This window comes from Ictalurus punctatus, chromosome 2 (genome assembly GCF_001660625.3).
Source record: "Ictalurus punctatus breed USDA103 chromosome 2, Coco_2.0, whole genome shotgun sequence".
Taxonomy (NCBI): Eukaryota; Metazoa; Chordata; class Actinopteri; order Siluriformes; family Ictaluridae; genus Ictalurus; species Ictalurus punctatus.
In genome coordinates this window covers 18569944-18596203 of record NC_030417.2, presented here as the reverse complement: position 1 = coordinate 18596203, position 26260 = coordinate 18569944, and the positions used below count along the sequence as shown (strand labels likewise).

Genomic DNA, 26260 nt, shown 5'->3' with positions numbered 1-26260 from the left:
AGAAGAGGGGAGAGAAAGGAATATGAGAAAAGCGAAGAGAAAGGGGGAAGAGGAAGTAAGAATGAGGGAGTGAAAGAGAAAAAAGTAAGAATAACAAAAAACAACTAAAAAAAAGAAAGAAAAATGTGAAAAGCAAAAAGATAAACAATGAGAGAGAAAATTAAAAAGTAAGAATAGCAACAAAAAAATAAGAAAACCATGAAATGAGTTAGAAAGTAAAAGAAAAAAGGGGAAACTAAAAAGGGAAGAGAAAAATGGTCGGAAATCCAAAAGTGTCATCAGCAATGACAAAGCAAGTTTAAAAAGTAAGAATTACAAAAGAAAGAAAGAAAGAAAGAAAGAAAGAAAGAAAAATAAAATATAACAAAATAAGGAAATATGAAAACAGGAACAGAAAGAAAAATGAGAAAATCTAAAACAAAGAGAAAAACAATGAGAAAGAAAAAGAAAAAACCTAAAATAAAAAAAGAGAAAAACTTCAAGAGAAAGAGGGAAAAGAACGAGAAACAAAGCATCTGAGTGAGAAACTTAAACAGAAAAAAATAAATAAATATTTTTTTGGCCACACAGCATGAGTGTAGCATGCTCAGAGCTTAAAAAAAATGTTCAATGCTGCTCATTCAAAAAAAAAGAAATAAAAAATATATCTCGTACTTTTAATTTACATTTCGTCACGCTCTTATTATCTACAGTAACATTAGAGAGGATTTAATCGCACAAAATCTCATCATGAAGGTTGGGTAACAGGTGTTGAAAGCCAAGCTGGGGGGTACAAACTTTTTCAGCATCATATATGTGTGTATGTGTGTGTGTATACAGTATCTGTACCTGGTGATGGCCTGAGAGAGGCACAGACGCAGTGTAAACTGTCAAACCGGACTGAAAAACGAGCGTTTTGAAAGCAGGCCTGTGGTTATTGAGAGTTATAAATATCTACAGTTTCCACGTCGATCCGTACATTTGAGTAAATATTATTTTGTGCTGGGAAAAAAAAAAGTAAAGTCTAAAATGATGGAAAACTGCACCATGCATTTTGTCCGTATTTAGGTTCTACAGTAGCAGCTGCATTGCAACAAGTCTTCATGTCTTCATGTTAGCGGAGGATTGATACTGAAAACCTGCATCACTAACATCAACACCAGAAATCACCAAAAGTCAGAAAATGGCCGAGCTTGATGGAATATCTACTGTGTATGTACAGTGAAGTACTCCCTCCGAAAACAACAACAACAAAAAGAAAGAAAGAAAAAAAACAATCCTTCATCAAATCTGGATTCGTATTTTATTCCCAAACGTTCCCGGCAGTCATTTCACAGTAATCCTCGTCAAAATATCGGTTTAAAAAAATAAGATTTCCGAAGGAACACAAGAGGAACGGCATGACAACGAAGAGCAAGTAAGGAAGCGTGCAGCGCTGACGCGGAAAAAAAAAAATCTACGCAGCTGTTATTATCACGGCTAATAATTTGAGTATTGTTATGTTCTCAGAGGCGACTTCACTAAACGGAGTGTAAATATAGCAAAGAGGGAAAGTTTCTTTCACATTCTTCCTTTTTCGTAGCTTCTCCTTGTCTTGATATTCCGGAGTTCATTTTTGCTCCAAGAAAAAAAAAAATGGCAAGATGAAAGAAAAAGTTTTATTTCACTTCATGGTTCATGTTTTATGTATGGAGGCTGATGGTTGTGATGGAAGCTTGACGCCTCGGATCATGTTGCTCACATTCATGTCACTTTCGCACATCAGCCGAGGCCAGCGAATACATCGGAAATATCTGGAACATTCCGACCAGCTTCACTTTTTTTCCTCTTGCACTGCCTCATCTTCGACTCTGTCTTTTCCTTTTCTGTTGATTCCCCTCATGAGTTTCAAGATGATTTTGGGGGTTTAGTCATCAGTCTGGTTTCGTTCGTCTGAAGGAGGAAGGTTTTTTCGATGCTGAGGAGGATGCAGGCTCTTCATCGTCTACTCGATGACCATGCAGCGCGGCAGGTGCTGGGAGTAGTACTTAAAGAGTTCGGCTGTGGCGCCGGGGCAGTTGGTCAGCTCCAGTTCCTCCAGATCCTGCAACTGAATCAAGCCTGAGAGGCCTGTGGTGGTCAGCAGGGGGCAGCCTGGTGCAGGGAAAGACACAAACACGCACACATGAGAGCCACTTTCTGTCCTGATCTTCCTGCTCATAATTCTGCACATAAAAGGCAGAAGCACAATAAAGCTGTAGCGTAGTATACAACCCCAAGTCCGAAAAAGTTGGGACAGTATGGAAAATGCTAATAAAACAGAGGAGTGATTTGTAAATGTATTTTGACTTGTATTTAAACAAAAAAAACAAGGTATTTGATGTTTTACCTAATCAGCTGTATAGTTTTTTTTAAGATAAACGTTTATTTTGAAATTGATGCATGCAATACATTCCAAAGAAGTTGGGACAGGGGCAATTTAGGACTAATAGTGATGTCACAAGTTGAAATAAGAAGAGGATGTGAAACAGGTGAGGCAATCGTCTAATCATAGCATATAAGGAGCCTCCAAAAAAGGCCTAGTCCTTCAAGAGCAAGGATGGGTCGAGGCTCGCCAATCTGCCAACAGATGCTTCAACGAATAATCCAACACTTTGAGAACAACATTTCACCGTCTACAGTGTGCAATATAATTAAAAAATTCAAGGAATCCAGTCAAATCTCGGTGCGTAAAGGGCAAGGCCGAAAACCATTTCTGAATACGCGTGATCTCCCTCAGACGTCACTGTCTTAGACAGTCATGAGTCTGTAATGGATATCCTGACATGGGCTCGGGAATTCTTTGATAAACCTTTGTCATGTCAACACCATTCGCCGCTGCATCCAGAGATGCAAGTGAAGGCTTTACTATGCAAAGCAGAAGGCATACATCAACACTGTCAAAGCACCGCTGACTTCTCTGAGTTCGGTCTCATCTGAGATGGACAGTAGCACAGTGGAATCGTGTTTTGTGGTCCGACGAGTAACATTTCAAATAGTTTTTGGGCAAAACAGCCGTCGTGTTCTCCGGGCCAAAGAGGAAAAGGACCATCCAAGCTGTTATCAGCGTCAGGTCCAAAAGCCAGCCTCTGTCATGGTATAGGGGTGTGTCAGAGTGTCAGTGGCCATGGCATGGGTAACTTGCACGTCTGAAAGTGCAACATTAATGCAGAAAGATATGTACACGTATTGGAGCAACATATGCTGCCATGCAGAGCAGGAAAACGCCAAACCACATTCTGCCTGGATAAGCAGAGACTACGGGTGTTAGCATGGCCTGCCTGCAGTCCTGACCTGTCTCCGATTGTGAATGTGTAGTGCATTATGAAGCGCAGAATAAGGCAACGAAGGCCCCGTACAGTTGTGCAGTTGAAGAAATGCATAATGGATGATTGGGGGGAAATTCCGCTTGCTAATCTTAACCAACTGGTGTCTTTAGCGCCCAAACAATTAATAAGTGTTATTAAAAGAAAGGGTGATGTTATACTGTGGTAAACAGCCCACTGTCCCAACCATCAGACTGTTGCAATAATCAGATTTGAGTGTATATTTTCAAAAAATAAATTAAATTCATAAAGTAAAACATCCAATAATGTGTTAATAATCTGTTTTCAATATAGTTCAGAGTGAACTGAATTTTCAAATGACACTTTTGTTTGTTTGTTTTTTTGCATTTTCCATACAGTCCCAACGTTTTCGGAATTGGTGTTCCAGCTTGCAACTTACTGCAGTGAATTCTGAACAAAAATAAATATAAAATATAACTGACAATAAGGAATAATGAAAGAATGGGAGAAGGAACAAAGACTGGGAAAAAGAAAGAAATAGAACAAAGGAAGGCATGAAAAACAAACAAGAAAAGCAAAGAGAAAGAAAAAAAGAATTTAAAAAATAGTAAGACAAGAAAGAGCGAGTGAAAGCAAGATAAACAGACAAAGAAACACAAAAAAGGAAACAAACAATGGAAAAAAGTAAAACAAAAGAATGAAAGAAAGAAAGAATGAGAGAAGAGGGAAAAAAGTAAGAATAACAAAAGGAAAGAAAAAAACCCCAAAACAAACTGAAGAAAAATAATTAAGTGAAATTAAATGTGAAAAAAACAGTAAAATAGAAAAGCAAATAAAAAGGAAAGAAAAGGAAAAAAAACATGAGAAAAGCAAAAAAATAATAACAAATGACAGTGAGGAAAAAAAATTTATAATAAGAAAGAAAGAAAGAAAGAAAAAACAAAGAAAGCTTGGCAAATGTAAAGAATGAAGCGGCCATACCTGCTAGAGAGAGAAAACGAAGACTCCTCATACCAAACAAGTGCTGCAAGCCAAAGTCCTGCACCTACACACACACATACACAAACACACACAAACACACACAGACGTTGATATTAATTGCTATAATCCCCTGTATTTTTTTATAATTGGTCCATGTTTCCATTTTATACTTTTGTTGGACTTTTTGGTTTCAGAATTGAAAATAAAACACATACTCACAAGATATTGCTTTGTTAACAAAAGAAAAATTTAAACATCGATTGTTTTATGTTTTGAAATTATTAGGTTACTATTAACTAGGTAGCTGCTCTTATTTGTTTGGTTTTGAGTTCATGTTGTTGCTTATGTTTACACCGCCACGTGCCATTGTTTTGATTTCAGTCCTGTTTCCTCCAAGGGTGTTAGCTGAACTGTTAATTATCCGTCTTCTCCATCAAAAAAAAAAAACTTTTTAAAACCTATTTTAATAGACCGTTTGCATGAATTTTTTTTTTCTTGCTGGTAAGGGCTAATTAAAAAATGTGAAAATTGGACAAAAAAGTTTTAATTTATCATAAAACTTGGTTCGGGTGTTATCACTGTTTTCAGGACTACCAGGCTGATAAAATTAGAGCTGCAACAACTAATTGCTAAAATCGATAATAATCGATTATGAAAATCGTTGTCAACGAATGTCATTATCGATTAGTTGTTCTGTGCGCAGCACGGTGAAGATTTACTCATTATGTTATTTCTGTTCAGAAAACACGCTTTGGAGAGTAAATCCTAAAGTTGTGTCCCAAATGAAGTACTGTACACTTACACCATGCACTCTGCACCACCGTCTAGTGTGTGGATTTTAGAAATAATAGTAATATCATCTCAAATATATCACTAGTGGGTTTTTTTTACTAACCGGAAATATAAACCACTTCCTAGTCGACGGTGCATGAAGTCATATGCAGGCTAGCATTAGCAGACACCCAGAGTCACCAACAATGACTTTCTTGAGGTTACTTTCTGTCAGCGTTACCTTTTATTCCCAACATGACCTCAGTCACCATCAGCCGGAGGCGAAATCGTCACGTGACTGAGGAAGAAATTGTCTAACCACCAAGTCCACTAAGGCAGGGGGTCATTTTAAACACCGTGGAAATCAAACAGTGCTGCATGAGCACAAACATGTTTGTATCCAAAATGTTCCACTGTGTGTAAGGGGCAGGGGAAACTGGTGCAAGCTGCTTGAAAGGTTTAGTTTAATTTAAGTTTATTGTCATTATATGCTATATTTGCACACTTGCCGTGTAGATTCTGTCGTTTATTATAACGGAAGTGATGTGTTAGTAACGAGGCTGCGTTGCTGATCAGGCGCGGTGTAGAAACCATGATACAGAGTGTAGTGTGAATAAGATCTGTAATGCGTAATTAAAACATTATGATGAAAAGTAAACAGAAGTAAAATAATATGTCTAAAGGCAGCGAGTAACAGAAACCACAAGGTGCAGTGAAATCGAGTTTTTATTATTAGTTTAGGAGTGCAGTTTTATTCAGTACTTTTTGTGCATCCATAAAAAAAATGCATAAATCCCCCGCCCCATCCGATTAATCGGAAAAATAATCAGCCAACTAATTGATTATGAAAATAATCGTTAGTTGCAGCCCTAGATAAAATATAAAACTTTTTGGCTATTTAACATGAAACTAGGTTAGTTTGGTGTCGCTAGCCAAGGGGAGGCACAACTAACCTATCACTGTATAGGTTTAGTTGCTACAGTGCCATGCAAAGTACATTATCTGTCCTTATGATCTGCTCATATCATGTTCATGTAACTTATACATATTAATGAACCCATATATACATTTAAACACCTTCCTGCTCAGCATGAGAGGATGTTTGTGTTCAGTTTCAACCCATTTACTGGTTAAAAAAACAACAGCGTATATATATCCATTTTTCCTCACAATTACTGTGTGAGCTAGCAGAATTGAGACCTTTCAGCCAATAAGACATGACTATTTCCACGTATTTTCCTGTAAACCCTATCTGATTGGTCTCGCCTTCGTTCACTGAAGATATACAATTACAACACCGCCATCTTCTTTTACTGACGTTTATTTGCGTAGTGACAAATTCCTCCAAGTGGAGAATTATTCAGGGCTAAAGAAAAAATGTTCGGTGCTATGGCCCCGAATGCCCATGCCAGGTTTTGCCCCTGTTCTCTGCCCCTGCCTTGTAATTGGTTGATTACTCTAAAGTGTTCAGCTGTTCTGCGCTTCACGTTGATGAGTTTGTCCTGTTCCTTTGTCTTGTTTCAAAATCTCATCAGTAGTTATCACGTTACCAAGCCTCCAGAGTGACAGCAGATGATCAACATTTGGCGCTCACTATGAACGTAGGCACTGTACAAATAATACGTTTTATTCCTACGAGGCTGAAGTGGTGCTATGCCATCAAGACATTTTTGAAATCATAGATCATTCATAGAGCTAGCCCATTCTGCATGTATGTAAATCTCAAACAAAAAAAAGTCTTTAGTTGTTCTTTGGAGAGGAAGAAAATGAGTGCATGAGTCTCGACAAACTAACAGCTAGTTCAACCTCATCTGAGAGCTACGGATTCCAGGAATATTTTAGCTTTTACAAAAACAAATTTGATGTATTTAAGATTATATTATAGTTCTGGATATTAAGACACAAAACAATAAGTGGATTTGCATCTGATTATAAGTAGGCAGCCTTAGTTTCACGTTGTACTTTCTGGTTTTGACCCTCGCTGGTTTTCTTAATTTCTGAATATAGATTATACTCATTTAATGCTGTCTTCCTGTTTGCTGAACTTTGATTACAATTACTAAATTGCCGATTCCATGCTAATAAATACCTTCCTGTACGAATGTTTAATTCCCAAACCGTAGGAATGAAGGAAGTGTAACTACACAGTGGCTAGCAAGAGCCAACAGCCAATCACAGGAGAGAGAGAACAATAGAGACCAATATTATCATTTAGATGAAAAATGGATCCAGGGTGGAGAGCAAAGTGGCTTAAAGGTTAGTATGTTTGCCAAATTAGTTAGTACAAATCCAGCTTCTGCCCTGTGCTTGGAGTTTGTTTGTTCTTCCCGTGCTTTGGGGTTTCCTCTGGCTATTCTAGTTTTCTCCCTTAGTCCAAAGACATGCTTTGTAGGCTGATTGGTATCTCCAAATCGTCCGTAGTGTGTGAATGGGAGTGTGTGTGCAATTGTGCCCTGCGATGGGTTAGCACAGAAACTGGTAACAGAAAATGGATGGATGGAAAAATGAATTCAGGGCTGCAGGCATGATAGCTTAGTACATTTACCTTGCACCTGCAAGAGTGGGAGTTTGAACCCTGCCTCTGCCCTGCATGTCTAGAGTTTCATGTTCTCCTGGTGCTTTGGGGGTCTCCTCAGAGTACTCTGGTTTCCTCCCCAAGTCATATGTTGAAAGTTGATTGGCATTTCCAAATTGTCTGTATTGTGTGTGTGACTGTGCCCTGCAATGGGTTGGCACCCTGACCAGAGTGTCCCCTGCTGTGTTCCCTTAGTTCCCTGAGATAGGGTGCAGGATTTTTATCCTCTTATCCTCCTTCTCTTCTTGCAACAGCTGAACAACGATTACCACAGGAAGACTCGAAATACATGCAAACTGTTCTCCACTTTTAACACCTCCACTTAATCCTTTTCCATCTTCAACACCCACATCCCTGGCTGCGTTCTTTGAAACTAAAGTGGTGGGCATTAGCAGACAGTTCTTCTTCCCACATACACCCACCCAGCCTCTTTTTACTTCTTCAGCACATATGAGGACCAAGGTTCTGGCCTGATATCCACAGTCTGCTAGTGATAAAATGGTGTGTGGTCTCAAGTCTAAAATCAAGCTCCCTGTTCATGGCTGGTGACCGTAAATTGCCCCAAGGTGTAATTGTGTGTGTGCATGGTGCCCTGCGCTGAACTCCCATCCCATCTGAGATGTACTGTATTCCCACCTCACCACCAGTGTTCCCAGGATAGGGTCCAGATTAACCACAACCCTGACCAGGATAAAGCGATTACTAAGAATCAATGAATCAATAAATATGATGACAAGACTAGCTTAACTTATTGCTTTGTGATGAACGTTTGAAGGATTCCTGGGTACTTGCACTTTATACTACTGTAAACTGCTCTGATGTTTTTTTCATTATCTTGCACTTGTTTCTCCTTACTTGGGGCTGTATCTCTTAGAGTTGGTCTAAGAGACTCTGATCCACTTATGTGGAAAATGGTCCTTGTGCTTGGGCTTAGCAGTTTGCTTCGCACCTCCAGGGTTGGGGGTTTGAATCTTGGCTCCACCCTGTATGTGCGGAGTTTGCATGTTCTCCCCAGTCCAAAGGCATGCACTGTAGTCTCATTTGCATCTCCAAATTGTCCGTAGTGTGTAAATGTGTGTGCGATTGTGCCCTGCCATGGATTGGCACCCCATCCAGGGTGTCCCCTGCTTTGTGCCCTGAGTTCCCTGAGATAGGCTACAGGCTCCTCTGCAACCCTCTGTAGGATAAGTGGTACAGAAAATGGATGGATGGATGGAAGTTCCTTGTATTGAGGGTCAGGTTCTGAACCTCCTTAAGTTGATTTTTCATGCATTTATATAATGCAAATCACTTGCATTTAGTGTGGTTTGCATTGGAGGATATTGTCTAGACGACTGCCTTTAACCACAAGTATGAATCTTTAAGCATGAAAACGATCCAGGGAAAGAAAATGCGGACTCAATGAGCTTTTTCTTTGCTGTCAAATGTAATATGATGCAACAATACAATGTTTTTAGTGTGATATACATTATAGTGGTTACATCACATTGCCAGACACGCCTCTGTTTTACTCAAACTCTGCCCACATGAACAAATCCCACACATTTGTCTAAAAGCCTCACTATTAAAGCCTCATCACAAACACTTAACTCAGCTCCGTTGGTGAATACTCAAAACTTCAACAAATCTGTAACAAGCTCTGGACTTTATTTTATTGCTTTTGAGTTTGTGAAAATCCATTTCCCAAATGAATAAACATAGTAGAAGTAGTATTTAAATAGTACCGGTAGTAGAACCCACAAAGAACCTCGCTTTAATTACAGGGTTAAGTTGGTTTAGACGGTAATTACCTGACAACACCAGCGTAAATAGAGACTGCGAAGTGAGGACATCGTAGAGAGGTACCCGAGGCCTGTGTCTGTGATCCTCACACACCTAAAGACGAAAAATGACACAGTTACTTCAGTCACTTTCAGGCTGTATTCAATAGAAGTCCATATTTTCTTCATATACACTTGGACTATATGAGAAACTGCTTCAAAAACAACTTTCTGTGGTGCCATCGAGTGCCAATTAATTATCTATCAATATGTTGTCTATGGAATATCGGAAACATGAATTATAGATTATGTGAAGGATCAAGTGCCTCAAATAGATGTTCACTATCTTAGTATGCAATATGCATGAACATAAATATTTTGTTTGTTGTTCCAAAGAGCTTCGGGAGCAAATTTCTAAAACACATGTTAGGATTAATTATGCCTTTCCTTCCTTTCCACTGCTGTCTATACAGCATGCAAAAAACAATCGCTTCAGATATTTATTGGTATTCTGTTTCGAGAGTGGATTTTTTTCATAAGCGTCATTTAATTGCAAATTATTAAAAGGATCCTGCCTTTCAGGACTGACCCTATTTTCAAAATAGCAAGCAACAAGTTGCTACTAGCTGTATATAGCTTCTAAAGTGCTAACTCTACTAGCTGCATGCACTCACCAAAAGCACTGACGAGCTCTGTTACTTCCTTCCAAGATTTCTTTTTCTTCATAATCTCTCTACAGACATTTAATGACAATATACAATATATACAACTTAATATACAACTAGTTGGAGGTAGGAACTAAAGCTGTGAGCGGGGAACTGAAGAAACGTCAAACCCCACATGCCATAGGATTGATCCGAGGAATCATTCGAATCACCAGTTTGTTTGTATTTGTTGTCTTTAAAGTGGCATAACTAATTTGCATACAATTGAAATTAAAACGTTGTTATGTTGCACGTGTACATAGAAAATGAACACTTGCTAATCTGAGCATAGGGTTAAAGTCCAATTCCTGAGGTTAAGATTTTCTACACAAACACATTTATGATTTTTGTCTCACATACCGGTCGAGAACGAGCTCCTCAAGCTTATGCAGATCGCAAGCGATGTACTCGAGTGCAGCGTCTGTGATGCGCGGGCACCAGGAAAGATCGAGGCTACGCAGCTTGCGCAGGTTCTCGGCCACGAGCTCCACACCGTCGTCTGTGATCTTCGAGCAGCCTGAGAGGCTGAGCGCAGTCAGGTTGGGCAAGCTGTGCACCATGTTCACCACGCCATGATTGGTGATCTCCCAGCAGGAGTGCAGGCGCAGCGTACGTGTAGTGCAGCCCTGTTTGGCCGTGAAGTAGGCCATTGCTGTGTCAGTCACGTGGTACGCCTGCAGACTCAGCTCGCACAGATTGGGAAGGAGCTGCGAGATAGCCGCCACGGCATCATCGGCCACGTTGATGCAGTCACTGACGCTCAGCGACGTGAGCCGAGCGTTCAGACTCGACCACAGGCCTGCCTCGGTGAAATCGTTGCAGCCCGAAAGCTCCAAGTGTAGCAGGCCCTGCATCTGCTCCAACATCACCTGAGATAAACATGGAAGGAAACGTGAATGTGACTGTTTTGGTTTTAGAGCAGGGATTAATCACACTCACACACTCTTCATTTATTTCACGTTATATGGGACCGTCAAGAGCAGTTTTAATCTGGGTTTAATGTGTTTCCTGATATTAATTCAGCGGTGGACAAATCAGTAACTTGGGTAACTTGAGAAAAGCAGATTTCATGCCTGGACTATTAGATTTTTTTTTTGTAGTTGCCTGGAGAACCAGAGAACCAGAACCAGAGAAAAAAAAATCATAGTCCCTGTTCTATTTTGGTATATAAAAGTTTTCATTTAGTGTGTATGTTTAAACTATGCTTTTGCAATGCACCTTGATGCTGTAACTATAGAGCAAGCTTTCCCTGAAATTATTTGAAATAAATAAATTATTAAAGGACAATCATCAGCGACAGGGTGGTGTGATGAAGCAGAAGTTTTCCAATAACAATACATTCTGAAGTGTTTCTTCCTCTTACACAACAGCAATTTCTAATGATTACACTTTTTCTTAATCAAAGAATGACATGTTGTAATTTTATCTGTTTATAGTTACATTTACATCTGTGAAACAAGTTAGTTCCTGTTCCACTATACCAGCTATCAACTGCTGTTCCTTCACCAGGTTCTGTATTTTTACCTCTCTTGAAGTTCACAAGACAACAAACATTGTCATGTTTCTGAAAAACTAAACATGTCTCTCCTAAAGACTTTTCCATTTCAGAGAACATGTATTTTTTTGTTGCATTTAATATTGCCAATAACAAGCCTAATTCCTGATATCTGTCACTAAGCAACAGTGTTTGTTCTTCAAGTGTGACATGCTGTTAAATCCTAATTATGAGATTTATTTGGAGCAAGTGATCATCTCTGGTACATTGATTCAGATATAGCATGGGATCAATCCAAGCTCTGGGTCATTTAGGTAACTGTAACACGTCCAGGTACTGATCAGCAGAACAGTGCGAACATTCAAGAGAAAATCGGCACGGATAGCATCACTAACAACTCAAGTGATCGCCATGACAACGGAAGGCCAGGCCTCAGAATAGCAGCAGCTCCGAGGCGAGTGGGACGAGTGAAACCGTGGCTGTGTGCTTGTTTAAAAAGGGGGATGATTTTTTAGTTCAGATTTTAGAGCGCAGAAGTCGTATTACGAGCTCATATCACACAAGTGGAAAATATTTTGTTATTAATTACATCAAAAATATTATGGAAATAAATATTATGTAATATAATATAATCTCAAACATGTGATGGGCTTCCATTAAATTATCTATCTCTCTCTATCTCTCTCTCTCTCTCTCTCTCTCTCTATATATATATATATATATATATATATATATATATATATATATATATATATATATACATGTGATGGCTTCATGTGTCTCATAGGAGGCAGATTGGTAGTGATACTTTACACTCAGCTAACAGATGGGAATCATGAATGACTAAATCGGATGAAAAATAGTGCAAATAATTGTTCAATAAATATATAGAATTATTGTGGGGCATTCTTAGACAATAAGACGTGAATAGAACTTTAATTTGTTATTATGACTTAAACCGAGATCCGATCATTCATACAGAAATTCAACAGGGTCACAAACTATTTCTCATTATGTATTATTGCATTACCTTTTTGTATATTATGTGTATTATGTAGTTTCAGGTTGTTTCTTCTTTTATTATTATCCAATGATGTAATGCTACTACTCCTACAGTACTACAAGGAGCAATATTACTACAGTATAACTTTCTAATAAGGAATATTTCCTGTGTTTAATTACTTTATTAAAAAATTATTATTAAAAAAAACAGAAAAAACAAAAATAAAATCATATTTATACAATGAAAGACAATATGTTACACACGTTCATGTATATTAATATTCTACATAATATTTTCCATAATCGAAACAATTATTATTATTATTATTATTATTATTATTATTATTATTATTATTATTAATAATAATAATAATAACTGAAGAAAGTTGCTTTATGTGTTTTCCACATATTTACACACAATGGCAAAATGTAAAAAATAATAAATAAATAAAATAAGTAAAAGTAAGATATGAACTGTGACATATTTTCAGTATTTACCTCGAGCCCTGCGTCCGTGATGGTGGAGCGCTTCAGGCTGAGTGACTTTACTCCCTTCTTGGACAGCGGGTAGTTGTCGATGAACTCGCAGATGTCCAGGTCGGAGACGCCCACCAGGCAGAAGGAGTGGAAGCCGCGTAGCGCGAATGCCTGCAGGCTCACAAACTCCTTCTCGCCATTGGCCAACGCATTATAGAGCTCCTTGGCGTGCAGGACAGGGGTCACACCCTCCCAGAACTTGGGCTGGTACAGGACTTTACGCCACGTTTTACACACCTGGGCCAGAGCACACTTCTCAGCTGTGGTGAAGTACCATAGCAGCCGGTTTAATACCTTCTCATCGAGGGCTAGCTGCCTCTCAAGCTTAGCGTACTGCCTGGCATCAGTGGCCATGGGAAGTGCCTCTAAGTGGTATGGCAGGCTCGGGGGGACTGAAGATGCCTGGCACAGACGGTTCTTGGCGGCTGGCGTGCCCTTGGTGATGCTGGCCGAGCCAAGGCCGTTAGGCTGGGGAGGCAGCTTGACCATGCCGTTCCGCGTCACACACGGAGACTTGAGCTCACTCGGAGTGGACATGTTCAGCTTTCAGAGCCTGCAGGAGAACGACAAACTAATTATTATCATTCAGGAGACTTCGAATCTTTCCCCTTCCAGTGTAATGAAAATGTGCGCAGAACACAATAGATACAATAGGCAAACGTTCCATTATAACATTTCTAAAAAAAATTCAAGTGAGTGATCAATTAGGCTTAGAAATAAGATAACAAAATATTATAACTACAATGCCTATAACAATTTCATAAAGATTTGATCTCCAAAACAAGTCAGGAAATGTTAAATAAAAAGAAAAAAAAGAAAGAAAGACAAAGTGAATAAAAAAAAAAGAGAAAAGAATGTGGGTGAGTAAGAAACTGAAAGTAAGACAAGAAAAACCAAAAGAAAAGAAAAACTAAAAAATGAAAGAGAAAGAAAAAGTGAGAGGCAGATAAACAATGAAAAAGTGAAAGGAAACGAAAGACAGGAGAAAATAGCGGTAGAGAACAAATCTATATATTTGTCTGTCTATTTTTCTGATGATACATCATTCTATCTCTCTATCTATCTATTTATCTATCTATCTATACTGGTTTGAATGTTTGTGAACCCTTTAAAAAATGTCTATATATCTGCACAAATATGACCTAAAACGTCATCAGATTTTCACAAAAGTCCTAAAAGTAGATAAAGAGAACCCAATTAAACAAATGAGACAAAAAAAAATTTTCTATTAATATTATACTTGGTCATTTATTTATTGAGGAAAATATATTACATATCTGTGAGTGGCAAAAGTATGTGAACCTCTAGGATTAGCAGTTACTTTGAAGGTGAAATTAGAGTCAGGTGTTTTCAATCAGTGGGATGAAAATCAGGTGTGAGTGAGCGCCCTGTTTTATTTAAAGAACAGGGATCTATCAAAGTCTGATCTTGTTTGTCGAAGTGTATAATGGCACGAACAAATGAGATTTCTGAGGACCTCAGAAAAATAGTTGTTGATATTCATCAGGAAGGAAAAGGTTACAAAACCATATTTAAAGAGTTTGGACTCCACCAATCCACAGTCAGACCGATTGTGTACAAATGGAGGAAATTCAAGACCATTATTACCCTGCCCAGGAGTGATCGACCAACACAGATCACTCCAAGAGCAAGATGTGTAATAGTCCACGAGGTCACAAAGGAACCCAGGGTAACTTCTAAGCACCTAAGGGCCTCTCTCACACTGGCTAATGTTAATGTTTATGAGTCCACCATCAGGAGAACACTGAACAACAATGGTTTTCATGGCAGGGCTGCAAGGAGAAAGCCACTGCTCTTCAAAAAGTTCAAGATCATGTGGACAAGCCAGAAGACTATTGGAAATGTATTTTGTGGACAAATGAGAACAAAATAGAATTTTTGGCTTAAATGAGAAGCGTTATGTTTCCAGCATAAGAACCTTATCCCATCTGTGAGAAATGGTGGAGGTAGTATCATGGTTTGGGCCTGTTTTGCTGCATCTGGGCCAGGATGGCTTGATGGAACAACGAATTCTAAATTATACCAGCAAATTTGAAAGGAAAATGTCAGGACATCTTTCCATGAACTGAATCTCAAATGAAAGTGGGTCATGCAGCAAGACAACGACACTAAGCACACAATTCATTTTACCAAAGAATAGTTAAATAAGAATAAAGTTAATGTTTTGGAATGGCCAAGTCAAAGTTTTGACCTTAATCCAATAGATATGTTGTGGAAGAACCTGAAGCAAGCAGTTCATGTGAGGAAACCCATCAACATCCCAGAGATGTTGTACTGATTGGTCTAAAATTCCTCCAAGCCGATGTGCAGGACTGAACAACAGTTACCGTAAACATTTAATTGCAGTTATTGCTGCACAAGGGCGTCACACCAGATACTGAATGCAAAGTTTCACACATTTTTGCCACTCACAGATATGTAATATTGGATCATTTTCCTCAATAAATAAATGACCAAGTATAATATTTTGTCTCATTTGTTTAATTTGGTTCTCTTTTTTTTACTTTTAGGGCTTGTATGAAAATCTGGTGAATATCATATTTATGCAGAAATATAGAAAGATCTAAAGGGTTCACAAACTTTCAAGCACCACTATCTATCTATCTATCTATCTATCTATCTATCTATCTATCTGTTTGTCTGTTAATCCATACATGTGTTCATCTCCCTGTCAGTCTGTCTGTCTGTTCATCCATCTGTGTGTTCACCTACCTGTCTGTTTGTCTGTACATCCATCCATGTGTCTGTCTATCTATCTATCTATCTGTCTGTCTGTCTGTCTGTCTGTCTGTTCATCCATCCATGTGTTCATCTACCTGTCTGTCCATCCATGTGTCTATCTATCTAATAATGAAGAATGATACAGACTCACAGGCAGAACTGTAAAGCTGTTGAGCGTTTTCTCATGCACACCCCACAGACATCATGCAGTTATATCTATCAATCTATCTGTCTGTCTGTTTGTTCATCCAACCATGTGTTCATCTAGCTGTCCATCCATCCATCCATCCATGTGTCTATCTATCTATCTATCTATCTATCTATCTATCTATTTATTTAATGTTAAAGAATGATACAGACCCACAGGCAGAACTGTAAAGTTGTTGAGCATTTTCTCATGCACACCCATCAGACATCATGCAGTTATATATCTCTCTCTATCTATCTATCTATCTATCTATCTATCTATCTCTGTCTGTATGTGTGTTCATCTATCTATCTTCTTGTCTGTCTATCTATCTGTCTGTGTCTGTCTGCTTGTCCATTCATCTAACCATCTGTTTCTCTATCCACCTATCTATCTGCCTGTCTGTCTGTCTGTCTGTCTGTTCATCCATCCATGTGTTCGTCTACCTGTTTGTCTGCCCATCCATCCATCCATCCATGTGTCTATCAGTCTATCTATCTATCTATCTATCTATCTATCTAATGATGAAGAATGATACAGACCCACAGGCAGAACTGTAAAGCTGTTGAGCATTTTCTCATGCACACCCACGCTGTGACATCATGCGGTTATTTATCTCAGTCCACCTTAAAATCCGAGCGCAGATGTGCGTGCTCAGTGTACTGATGCCAGCAGTGGAAAATGTCAATGAAGGTTGTTCACGTTCATCCGTTTTCCTGAATGAACCTCTCAAGAGGCTTTTACCATGACAGAGACGCAGAAAACACACACACACATTTGATTCAGCAGCCTTAGGACACATATCGAAACATCTAAATATAAAACCCAGATCTGTGTGCACCTGCACACTAACACACTACCACTACAGCATCTGCATAACACATCCACACAACAGACACACAACTGTACTGCTTATGCAAGACATGCAGGTGGTGCATGATGGGAAATCTGAAGCTTAACACCACAACTGCTTATGCAATCAGAAACAAGCAGGATGGAAAGTCTCAGTTTAACATTGGGATGAAATATTGCATTATTTAAAAATGTGTCTGCACCTTCTTTTAACTGCATTATATAACTGTGTGATGTTTCATAGTCCTGGCAAAGAACAGCTAAATTTTTTTTCTAAAGTGGCAGAGTGAAGATTTTTAATTCCATTGAAATACTAATTACCTCCTTTGAGTGACTGTAGATTTAAAAAAAGAAAAAAAAAGAAAAAAAAGTCGCTATTTGACATATATAAGTTGATGTTACACTGTTTTGCTCACTTTTTTAAATTTGGCTCAATAGAGTTATTATTGTACCTAGTGGTCCAAAACAGGAACTGCAACAAGCTCTAATAGAGGCCCATTGGGGAAGGAATCACACTGCCCCATTCTTGCTCTATGAAAGTTTTTGATGGAGGAGCCATTTTTTATGCCAAACTGGACTAGTCTTAAAAAACACCCACTACTGTAAGATCTTGTTTTATATCAAATAAGCAAATTAAAATGTAATGGATTTCTGCAAACAAAGACAAAGTGTTAAGTGCAGACAGTGTGGACTGTGTCTATGATGTACAGAACCATTTCATCTGTTACTTCTCACTAATCAGAATTCAGAATGAAAGACTTGACTCTAAGCCAGTGGTGCTGTACAGTTAAAGACTCCATAATGAAGAGCAATTGTGAGAGGTCTGAGATAAGAGGAGGAGAAGGAAGTGAAACGAGCATTGACAACCCAGCTGCACTGTGCTGAGAAAAAGCAATATGGAAAAGAAAATAACAATCGACTATATAAATGGATTCAGTTTTCCTCACTGAGCGAACATTTGGGTGCTTTGTGAATCCAGGAGAGGCATAATTCCAGATGTTCCAAATTCTATTATGATCATTACAGCTATTAGCTTAACTACTGTGTATTTTAGTAGCATGGCAGGAGCTGAGATATTTTCAAACAAATGTAGCTTTTCAGGTAACAAGCTGCTTTTCCACCAGGTAGCTAGCATCTAGCTAGCAAGAATGACAAGCACTATTATTATTATTCACATTGCAGCAAAGATCCTAATGTAGCTATTTAATTCAGTTCCATACATTAATATTGATTAACGTACATCCATTATTGTTAGCTAGCTAGCTAGCTATTTAAACAAACACTGAACTACCGAGAGTAGAGGAGTGAAACCTCTCTTTACATGTCGCATTTTAATAATGATATTTGTTTTACAGTTAAGTAACATTAACTGCTTCTTACGAAGACTGGTTTACAAATTGAGAAGCTAAATCTTGTTAGTATGGCATAAATTATGTAAATTTTTATTTCGTGCAATAAACAATTAGCACAATAAAATGTAACAGCTGGTTTGCTTAGTTTGACAAAATAGGTTCAGTGTAGTTAGCGACTAATTTGTACATAGCTATTTTATCAAAATGGTAATTCGGTGATAGTTTAGCTATTCTAAAATTGAGTAGCGTGACAAGTTACAATTGCAAAGTAGTTTCATTGGTAGTTTTCTACCCATCACTACGTATTGCATTTACGTTTCTTTCCGTGACTCCACCCTGTACTTGGGATTGGCTGCAGAGTCGTAAATAAACACATTTAAAGAGACGGAAATGAAAGGACTTCTGATTAATGTGTTCTGCATACAAATTTGACCAGTTGATTAGATTTCATTCAGTTTAATTCAATCAAAGATTTAAACATGTTAAGTGTCACCAATCGTCCTCTGAGCACTGCTTTCATGTCATTTTGTTTTGAGTACTTTTTGGGTTTACATTTTCATGTGCCTTTGTTTCTTTTTTAGTCCAGTTATTGGCTTGTTACCTGACTGTGTTCACAGTTTCTGTGGTAGATTCATTTTTTTCATTTAAACCCTGCTGTTTCTGTGTTTCATTGCGAGGTCTTCCCATAGTTAAACCTAAACCGTGTTTTTCTGAGTACCTTGGTTCTTTTTTTTTTCTGTCTTTCCATTCTTGCTTGCTCTTTCTAGCTGTTCCACATGCTACATCAAGAAGGTATGAACTTTCAGCCTCTCAAATATGCACTTGCTAAAATAAATACCTAGTCAACATTAACATGGATAAATTTTAAAACATCCATTTTATTATTTTATATTTTGCCTTTTTGTCTAAACTACCATTGTCACATGATCTCTATAATTCCAAGATGTGAAGCATTAGATATTTTGTCTGTATTAGGTATTTTAGTTTAACATTTGACTGCTTTATATCCAAGTCTCAGTCATTCTTCAGTGGATAATCTCACATGAATACTGAATATTTCTACCTAAGAACTGCTGCTGTAATTTAAAAAGACTCTTTTATAGGCCATCAAAATGAAACTATATAGTATATAAGAACAAAACACAGTGAGACATGGTGTGGGTGTTACTAAATAATTAGCTGCTTCTCCATTTTTTAATGACCAAAGACCTCATAGTCCTGTCTTCTTGCATTCTATTGGCTCACAACAAAGAGGTCTGCAAATTCATGTCATCTAGATAAAGTTAGCAAGATGCAAAAGAAATTGTAGCCATCATGTTCAGGGTTTTGTTGCACGTGAATAAAAAAAATCATAAATATTACATCTGAACCATAAGTATTGGCACCTCTGATATGATGTTATACAAGGGTGTCATCTGAAATCCTGGAAATCAGTAGGTTTTTAAGGAGTAAAATCCTGCACCATCCTGTTCACTGTGTTGCATAAAACCAGAAATCTCTCCTTTAAAAATGTCTTGTCTAGCAATAAATCAGGCTCGGTTGGTACTCCCTGTACTCGTAAGTGGGCCACAGAAGTGAGCCGTGGCGGCATGCCAGCGTCGTATCCATATGCCGTGCTTATTGAGATTCGTTCTGGACGTTTTTTTGTTGTTGTTGTTGTTTTTTAAATAAGGCACCTGCACCGGAGCACTTTAATAAAAAGGATTGCTAGATCAAAGCGAAACACACAATAAGAGTGTCTAAATTGGGGTTTGTTAATTACAGTGGCTGTTTTCATGAAAGGAGAGGAAATAAAAGGTTGTGTCTGTGTCGGTCTCCTCTGCTCTCAATGTGAATCTGTACTGTTTTTCCACAGGTGTGTATTCGATAAATCCGATGTACTGTATACCAAGTCTTGAATCTGATTGGTCAGACAGTGGTGATTAATTTCCTATAACAGCAGCTATGACAGTAGTGCTGTTAATGCGTTATCATTGCCATAGTAACAGCTTGCACAGTTTGTCTAATAATAAACAGAATGTGTTTTTATATAGCAAAGAAAAACACAACAATATAATTGTTGATGTGCTGAAGTTTTCTCTAATGGGATGTTTATTTATCATTAATGGAAGAAGTCTCCAGTGTCAGCATTGTGTAAATGACTTTTGTAATGTAACAATACTCAGACCATAACATGCTTACAGTTTAGCTTTCAACACATGAAAAAATTATCGTTTTAAATTTAAATGAGTCATATTGTTTTATTCCATACAGTATATCTAAGCTAAGATGCTGCTGTTTATTTACAGTTGAAAAGCATCTGCATCTAATGCAAAAATTTTTTTTTAGAAATATTATTAGATATAATACTAGGAAAATATAAGCTGTGATTTAAAAAAATATATAACAACGTATCATTATTGCATGGTTAAAAGAGCTCAAAATTTGGAAATCCTAAAACATAAAATAGAACAAAAAAAAACATTTTAGTGAACATTTTTTAAAAATCCCTGTATTCATCCATTCTCGATGAATCGAATCAAATTTGTGCAAATTATGACAAAACAGAGGTCGATTCTGCAAAATGTTCAGAAGACAGGATAAACAGAGGGCAGACTGCCAACCAGATGTGTGTCCTCACATCTTGAGGCATATAGACACCTTTTAAATAACTGGAAGTGCTTTTACAAGCATGTAAATTGAGTCAACATGCGCCCAGTGGTCTATTTTTCCAAATAAAAAACAGGTCTAATATACAGACTTGAGGAATGCCGTGCTTTGAGATGTGTTGGGATAAAGTTGTGTTAATTAAAGTGTTGTGGCAGTTAACACTCCTTTAGAGTGTAGTGCGGTGAAACTGAAGACAGATGGAGATGGAAAGTTTTAACAGGAAGTACGTTGGTTACCAGGATGGAAAAAAGTGAGATTGTAAAGAAATCACAGAAACATTCTTAAACCTTTAAACTATATTACACAAAACAGTGAGAGAGACAGGATTGCTTATACCATAAAGAAATGTCAATTTTAAAGGACATTTAAACAGTATTTAAAGAAACAGTCCTGAAATAAATCCTGTCACAAGTACGGGGAACCTCCTGACAGCAGGTGTGTGTGCACAGGTGTGATTGTAAACAAGAGACAAGAGAGAGGTCACGTGACAGGGATTAAAATCACCTCACTGTTTAACACTTACAAAACCAAGTCATTACTGAACATAACAGCTTTTTATTATTCATGTTGTCATGCAAAGCTTTGGCCAAATGCTTTTGGAATGCAAATGTGCTGTGTTTATATTAAGCTATCCTTCTGGTTGTTGCTTTAAAAAAAAATAAAAAATGTAAATGCTGACACAGCTGCACCCTAAACGCATTAACCATTGTGTTGTGTTCCAGTCAAAACTGAGCATTTGTATTAAGGCAAGACACTAAAGGTATAAATTGCGATTTTGGTTTTTTTACTTTCTTGGCTATTCTGATAAACTGTGTCTATATCTTGTTTTCTCATACACTGTGGTAAAAATAAATTTAAAAAAAAAACACAGCAAACTTGATAGTAATATATTTAGTGTCTTATCTTAAGCATAGCAATTCTGAAGAAGACTTTAAGCTCCACCCACTCTGCACAATCACACCATGTCATATATATAATGTCATATATAATGAGAGAACTTTTTCCTGATACATTTTTAATTTATCATTATGATATCAATGTCCATTTCCTTTATGAACCTTTAAAACCACACTAGACCAAATGAATGAAAACTTATTTTCTTTTTTCTTTTTAAACTTATTTTTCATGAAATCAGTTTTTTTTTTCTATAATCAGAACAACAACAAAAAAAACTACATTATGATGTCATTTAGACTACACATACATAAAGACTACATTTTGGTTTTAATTTAGTATGTAAATATACATGTATGTAATTATTTGAAGCCTTATTTGCATAAATAAATGTCTTTTTTAATACAACAAAAAAAAGCTTGTAGGAATATTACCTGTGATATTTACTCCTTGGAGAAATTTCTTTATTTACCTGAGGGGTAAATTTAGCCTTGAAAAATAAACATTACAAATTATTTACTACATATTTACATATAAACTTCTGTGACTCAATTTGCCTAACAAACCTGAAAATTAATTTTTAAATATTTCTTATACACAGGCAAAAACATTTGCAAGTATGAAACCAAACGGTGTGTTCAGTTCCTGAAGCTTAAGCTCTTGTTTACATTCCGAATCATGTGCTTTATATTTTTAATATATGATAAGTGATATCCAAAGAGACATCCTGGGATAGTGGGACATCCTTTGCTAAGTAGTGAACAGAACCTTGTGGGTTAATTAAATGTTTCTGGAGCAACTGCGAGGTCCAAAAAAAAAAAAATTTAATTATGTTCTGCAATGTCCCAATCCTGCTCAGCCTGGGTAGCCAAATTGGCTGGATTTTCTAACAAAACATAGCACTGATATGATAAACAAGGAGGAAAAAAGCTTGAATGTTGCTTCCATACACAGATGAGCAATACTGAGTGTGGGGAAGGGACAACAGAGTACAGGGAATCATGGGATATGATGAACACAGGCTTGTTATACTCATTCACTGTGAAAACGAAGTATAATAATAAAAAAGTGTTGTTATTTAACACATACACATTTGTGAATGTAAGATGTTTATTTAACATGTGTAAGGAGTCTCCAGTGTCAGCACTTTGTAACAGTCAGCAAGATCTCAAACAGCTTTGCAGGGTTTTTTTGTCTAATTAACTTTGAGAGGGAAAATAACAGACAGCGGGAATTATTGTTCATCGCCGCTATAACATAAGTGATAACAAGAACTAGCTTGTTTCACAGATGTTCTACAACAGTAAATGTAACTCTAATTGGATGACGTGTTGTTTCATCATCCTTATTTTGTCTTATTTTGAAAAAATTATTTCTACTTAATGTCATCATTTTGATGTAATAATTAAATCTGTTATCAAAATATGCAATTGTTTGACTTAATCTTTGAAATAAGATATTATGTCGTTATTTTAACTTGTGTTATTATTTCAAACAAGTTTGCAAAGTGAATTCCATTAAAGTGACAGCTGGCTTACTTACTCTCTGGTAAACAGCATACAGAATAAGAATTGTAATGCAATATTCCAAACATTTGTCTTATTATTAGATTGCAGGGTGATAATATTAGTTGAAATCAGATAATGTTGCAATAATGAGATAACTCGAAGTAACAGCAAAATATCCTAAAATCATGAATTGTTATGTCAACATAATGATAATAAGTTAAATTAGCTCACAACTTACAGTCCAGGGCCTAAGAAAGGCTGTACGGAAGTGAAATGAAATAAAAATGAAATTAAATGAAATGACAGTGTTCAGTCATAGAACGATCCAAAAGAAAATGTCGGTGGTACTTAGCGATGGGTGCAAATATCTGTTTTTTATAATAATTTGTGAAAAAGTGGTGGTTTTCATCTGTGTACAGGGGAGACAGGAGCTGACACTGTCTAGAGCAACAGATGGGGTCCAGTCTGTAATTGTACACCTACAACATGGCCTACATGGGAGGTCGCCGTAATAAATTAATCACTGAGTTTTTAAAAAAATAAATAAATAAACAAGGTAAGTGCATCTAGGGTTATTGTAGCCCATGACAAAACAACTAATACCAGGAAAAAAAACATTTAGTAAGATTTAATAAAATTTCTACCTGAAGCTAAAAATCAGGTTTTATTTTGAATTCCTGCCCATCGTTTGTATAATTGTTGCTTTTGTTAGTGTAGTCTAACCATGCAGTTTGTAAACAATGAAATACGCTATTGTAAAATTCCTTCTACACACTTTCTTAACGCTGAATTATACTTACAGACAAGGATTTTTTTTATGAAGCATGAAAGCCATTTAACAAATCTGCTAGTGATTTGTCGGCTGTCTAATTTTGTGTAAACATCATAAATATACAGTATGTCTGTGCTCAAAACAAAAAAATGGTGTTAAAAAGCCGAAAAATCTAAAATTATGACTTGTTCTGGATACCCAGTGAGAAAGATTTAACTGCTATGTTAATTGCAAACGTAGTAAGCTAGTTTTTTGTTTGTCTGTTGTTGTGGTTTTTTTAAAAATATAAATTACAGGCAAAATATATATTATGGGCAAAGAATTCAGTTAATCAATTAATGTATGCAAAAGAAATATAAAATTATTATGCACTTCCATATTTGTTTTAAATAGCGTGCTGAAGGACGTATGATAAGGGGCTTTCTGCCATGAGCCCTATTCAAACAGGATTATATTTCTATTGCGGTGGATGGGGGGTGCGAACGAGATGTAGAAATGTCATCATGGTGTGTGAATTCTGGCTCTGACAGTTCCTTGACTTCAGCTACATCATTCCAGTTCATAACTGATCTCAACTGTTTAATCCCGCTCACGCGAGTCATTATTGTCCACGATATTTTCTAACTAATTTAGTTGGGTTTTTTTCCCCAAAATATAAACAAACTAGTAGCTGAATTTAAACCTCCTCTGAGCAGGCAGCTACTAAGGATGAATGAACAAACACGGTAAATGCATCACACAACACAGCAAGTTCATATTTCTTCGTGGTCACATTCATGGTGTTCCCACAAGCTTCATGTCTGACAGCTCACTGGCGTAAAAGTTGCGTAAATGTTGTTGCATCCGAATCCCGAGTCAACCAATCGCCCTGTCAGTCATTCTGGCAAGCTTTCTTAAAAACAAACAAACAAACAAACGAATACCATGCGTTCTGTTCGTATCTGCATTTGTAGCCGTTCAGAACACATTCTTGGTTCGTTCCAAAAAGCGTATGCTCCATCCCTAACACTCCCAAATGCAATGCAAAGAAATAAGTGTTAGGAAATCAATCTGGAAACGTCACTGCAATCACGGTGACCAAGTTCCTTCCTGTTCCTGTGTGAGCTCGAGAATGGGAATAGCGGGAGATGACGTCATAAAGAGCGTTCAGCGTCGCTTTTTTTGCATCGATGATGCAGAGTGATGCAAAAAAAAAAAAAAAAAAAAATAGACAAAGAGCTGAATGATGATGCGGTTCTCTATTTCTCATTTCCTTCCCCAGGATGGGCGACCAGATTTATCTGCATATAATGTAACATGATGTATAATATAAATATGTTTCCCAGAAGAGCACCGTTATTACCGGTAAACAGAAAGAGCCTCCACGCGAACGTTTTCGGTTCATCCTTGCGTCTCGCGCGCACGTCATTCTGACACCACGTTTGTCCTTGTTGTTATTGTTGTTGTTATTACTCTGGTTGTCATCATAACTATTATGATTATCATTATGGTTTATAACGCGTAGCAATCTTACCTTATGATGTAGTATTTTTTTGCGCGCGCGCGAGGACTAATCCATGATGGGTGGGTGAAAGCCTTCCAGCCCGGCGCGTTCACGTTTCCCACAACGTCGCGGCGCGCGCGCACGAGGCCCAGGGAAATAAATAAATATGCGATAAGAGCGGCCCTTCCCGTCGCCGATCAATGATGCTACGACGTGTCGATGTTGCCATAGAGATCTGAAGAACTCGTTATTGTTTAAAAAATATTATTAGCAGTATTATTGGTATTATGATAATTATAATAAAAGATCACGCGAAAGCGCAAAAAAACAAACGGCGCGATGATGGAGGCTAAAAATAACGGCCTCTAGTGTCTGTTCATTCTGTGTGTGCACACAGTCTCTCTCTCTCTCTCTCTCTCTCTCTTTCTCTCTCTATCTCTCTCTCTCTCTCATCCGCGTGCACAAAAACAGACCGATCCCATTTAAAGAGATACGAGCAGCAATATCAATAATGCATCATACATTAAACTGTGATCTTTGCATATAAATCATATGAATATAAATGTAAATAGTTTTCTTCTTTTCAATACTATATAAATAAAATTTGGGGGGGTGGGCTTGGAATTCTACTTCTTTAATTTTTATTAGTTTCTTTAGCTAGTAAAGTTTACTATTTGAAATGATGCTTTAAAGGATTTTTTTTCTCTTTCAA

General features: G+C 37.3%; 1 protein-coding gene across 1 annotated transcript; it reads right to left on the bottom strand.

Moving 5' to 3' along the window:
* Positions 1–1259: 1259 nt before the first annotated feature.
* On the bottom strand, positions 1260–25928 carry fbxl16 (F-box and leucine-rich repeat protein 16). Its single transcript, XM_017453612.3, has 6 exons — positions 25579–25928; positions 13071–13662; positions 10436–10944; positions 9402–9486; positions 4266–4329; positions 1260–2112 (listed from the first exon to the last, which is right to left on the bottom strand). The coding sequence occupies exons 2-6, from the start codon at positions 13644–13646 to the stop codon at positions 1964–1966; spliced, it is 1383 nt and encodes a 460-aa protein (XP_017309101.1). The 5' UTR covers positions 13647–13662; positions 25579–25928; the 3' UTR covers positions 1260–1963.
* Positions 25929–26260: the final 332 nt, after the last annotated feature.